We start from the raw sequence: 3642 nt of genomic DNA, 5'->3' as shown, positions 1-3642 counted from the left end.
ATAATAACCAATATCATCTCTTTCAAATAAATAATACCCACATCTTTATTAATTTATTTTGTTAGGTCTAATCTTAATAATCAATATTATATCTTTAATTTTTAGTATTTTTTTTATCCTAAAATCCAAAATAAAATGCCAAAATGTGTCAGAACACACAAGTAGTCACAACCTGAACAATTCCCACTATGAACAAAAAGACAAAAATGTGTGTTAGAAGTTAGGAGCTAGGACCATACCATGTCATTATAATAAAACTGTTTTGGAAGAAAAAAAATCGACTTAAAAAACTTAAATTTATTTTATTTAATATTTATTTATTATAATGTACATTAAATAAAATTAAAAATAATAAATTTTGACTAATATTTTTTATTATTAAATATTTTCGTTTGGCTCATAAAATTCATTTACTATTGTAACATTTGTAAACAATAATTAAATATCTAGCCATCTTAGCTCAGCGGTAGAGCGCGTGGCTTTTAACCACGTGGTCGTGGGTTCGATCCCCACTGACGGCGTTTTGTTCTACCGAACTATAGCTAGTGTTTCAGTTGTTTGTATGTTGTTTTCATGAATTAATTAACAACATTACTTATACTTAATGACACTCAAGAAATTCTAGACATGTTAATCTTTTCCTTAATGAATTCAGCTTACTATTCTGTTTTAAAATAACTATTAATTTAGATAATAACGTAATACATTGTAAATTAAAATAATCTAAACGATGCATAATCTAAAATATATTAATTATTTAATGTACTGTTTTGTTCAAATTGATAATTAATTTAAAATAAATGGAATAATAATGTTTGTTTTCTACCATGCAAGTAATCAAAGTTTAGAGTATTAGTTACTTCCTAATTTATTCCATTTCTTAATAAGACATAGTGGTGGTTACATTGTTTTGTTTCATGTCAGAGTTGGAAAATAGTGCTTGCCATGTTTTTCAAAAGGGATTGTAGAAAGAAATGGCAGATGAGGCCAACTAAGTGGAACAAAAGCATTAAGGAATAAGTTTTTTTTTGCATAAAGCAGGCTTTGATATAAATTGTTTATGCTTGAGATCATATATAAGCTAAGGAACTTAGTATCTTTGTTTATTAGTCATTAAAAATGAAAATAAACAGAGAAGCCAGAAAATAAATGATGATCAATCAAGCCTTAATCTCATAAAAAAAAAGTGTGGTTATTTACTTATTTAGTTTTCAAAGAATGATTATGACATGGATCAGCTCTAATACAATAATTGCTGGAATATAATTTAAGAAAAATATAAAAATTTATTATTTTTTATCATAAGTTTAATAATTAAAAGTAATACCTCTTGAATATTTCTCATAATTTAATCCCACATACTTCAATTTAGATTAAACAAATAACATATATTTGAAAAGAGTAAAAATTTATAGATTCATTATCTTAATACTTTTCATTATGACATCTATCTAAAATGTTTGAGAAAATGACAAATAGGTCACTGACTTTTTGTTCCTGACCATTGAAAAATACTTTTAACTCTCTGACCTTCACAAAACTTGGACGGATCAGTCCCTCCATCCAAATGCCTCCATCAGGGATTGATTCGTCCAAATGCCTCCGTCAGGGACTGATCCGTCAAAGTTTTGTGAAGGTCAAAGATTTAAAAGTATTTTTCAGTGATCAAGGACGAAAATATCCGCAGGACAAGAGGTCAGGAACCTATTTGTCATTTTCTCATTTTTTAAACTTCATTTAATAATTGGTGTTAAAGATATAATATTCATACGCTTTTTCTATTTTTTGGAAAGAGTAGCTATCACCTTCTATAATCTAAAAGTTTAAAATTCAATCTTTATTCATTCTTAAAAAAAAAAAATTCAGCTTACAACGAATAAAGACAAAAGAAAAAGCTTATGCAAAAATTCAAGTAAAACAAAAAATAAGGTACCTGAGAAGCAAGAAGAACAGCATGTTGATGCAAATACAAAGTGAAGTGACTAATGAGATTGAAGCTTCCAGTGAGCCATTTGCCAGCAGGAACATAGAGCTGAGCACCACCTTTTGATTCATACTGACTCAGATTTCTAATTGCATTTTCAAATGCCTTTGTGTTTGATGTTTTTCCATCTCCAACTCCTCCATAATCAACCAATGATGCACTGTGTGCTCTGCAGTTTATAGCATTGTACTCAAATGAATTGCTTCTAGAACCACTCTTTGATCTTCTGCTCTCACTTTTCTTTGAATTCAGCAACACAATCACCACAATCAAACCACAAACTAGTCTCATACCCTGCAAAATCAAACATGTAATAAAATAAAAATATATAGTAAAGTTTAATAAAAAAAATTGCATAAAAAGAGGGTCTTATTACTTCTATCCTCATGTTATTATCTTTCAAGAGGAGATTCTTCAAGTAGTAAGAGAAAAATAAAAGGCACTTTAATATTTGTTTTTTGAATTTTGAGGTGTGTGTGTGAATGAATGAGTGAAGCTATATGTCAAGTATTTATAGGAGGGAAGGTTTAATAATTTATTAGCTATGGCTAAGAGCAGGTTCATGAATTTAAATTTTAAAAGGAGCACTTTTTAGAAATTGTGTAGAAGCATAACCAACCAAATAAAATTATTGTTTGTTTAACCTCTCTAATTAGTCTTATAAGAATATTATTTTTTTTTAAGTGTATATTGGATATGTAAAATTTTGAACTTTTAATACATTAAATAAAATAAAATTTAAATAACAAAAACTAATAAATAAATTGGTAAGTATACATCTTGATTGTAACCTACATTTCACATCACAAGTTAGTGTCATTCTTAACTCTTAGAAACATATATGTCTAAGAATGCATTGTTTTAGTTATAATTAAGTAGGTGACATGCTCTAATCTAATCATGTAATAATAGAAAGTTTGTTAATTTGTTGTGTACAAGTCTTAAATCTTATATTAATAGCTTCAACTTAGAGTGGATGTGTATTTTTTTTCCCTTTTGCTTTGAAGGTATTTTCATAAGCAGAACATGTTGAAGAAAAGGAATCTTTTACTTTTGGTTAATTTATTTATTGTAATATGTATGTTTACTAGAATTGTATTTTTAAATAAAAATACATGCATATTATATAATATATTATAATTTATATATGTATCTATATTTTTATTATTGGCTAGTTTTTTTTTTTTAACAATTGATAATTTTTTTTAATTAAAAAATAGGAGTGTGAATTATATTAGCCCACTTTACTTTTTATCTTTGTCCTTGAGTTGGGCAGACATAATAATGTAATTTGCACATGAAAGCATAAAGCCATAACATAAGGTGGTTTTGGTTAACTTCCAAGTCCAACTCTTCCTAGATTTTCATATTCACATGTCCAACACTATCGACTAAAACATTTTCATATAAAAACACCTTGGGATAGCATCTATGTCCTGCTCTCTTGTCTGCTTAAATAAGTATTAGGAATTCAAATTTTGTCTTAGACATACAGTAATTTATTGGCCAACAGCAAATTACCATTAAATAAAGTTTAGATCCATAACAAATTAATTATTAACTTATCGAATTGGGGGATATTGTGAAAAAAAAAAGCATCTATGTCCAATTTTAGATGTCTACTATATTATAAATTTTAAGATAAATTAAACTCAAAC

At 27.2% G+C, this 3642-nt stretch overlaps 1 protein-coding gene and 1 non-coding gene across 2 annotated transcripts in view; one reads left to right on the top strand and one right to left on the bottom strand.

The window, feature by feature from the left end:
* Nucleotides 1–2521, bottom strand: part of LOC107626570 (probable polygalacturonase) — a 5887-nt gene extending 3366 nt beyond the window's left edge. The window contains exons 1-2 of the mRNA XM_021114823.1: nt 2361–2521; nt 1934–2278 (exon numbers count right to left, since the gene is read on the bottom strand). Of these exons, the coding sequence (XP_020970482.1) occupies nt 1934–2278; nt 2361–2372 (357 nt within the window). The 5' untranslated portion in view covers nt 2373–2521. The remainder of the gene's footprint in view (nt 1–1933; nt 2279–2360) is intronic.
* TRNAK-UUU lies at nt 450–521 on the top strand. Its single transcript has one exon. It is a non-coding gene; the product is annotated as a tRNA-Lys (tRNA).

Source organism: Arachis ipaensis, chromosome B02 (genome assembly GCF_000816755.2).
Source record: "Arachis ipaensis cultivar K30076 chromosome B02, Araip1.1, whole genome shotgun sequence".
In the NCBI taxonomy this organism is placed as follows: domain Eukaryota; kingdom Viridiplantae; phylum Streptophyta; class Magnoliopsida; order Fabales; family Fabaceae; genus Arachis; species Arachis ipaensis.
Note: the sequence above shows the minus strand (reverse complement) of the source record. Positions and strands in the feature narration are given on the sequence as shown.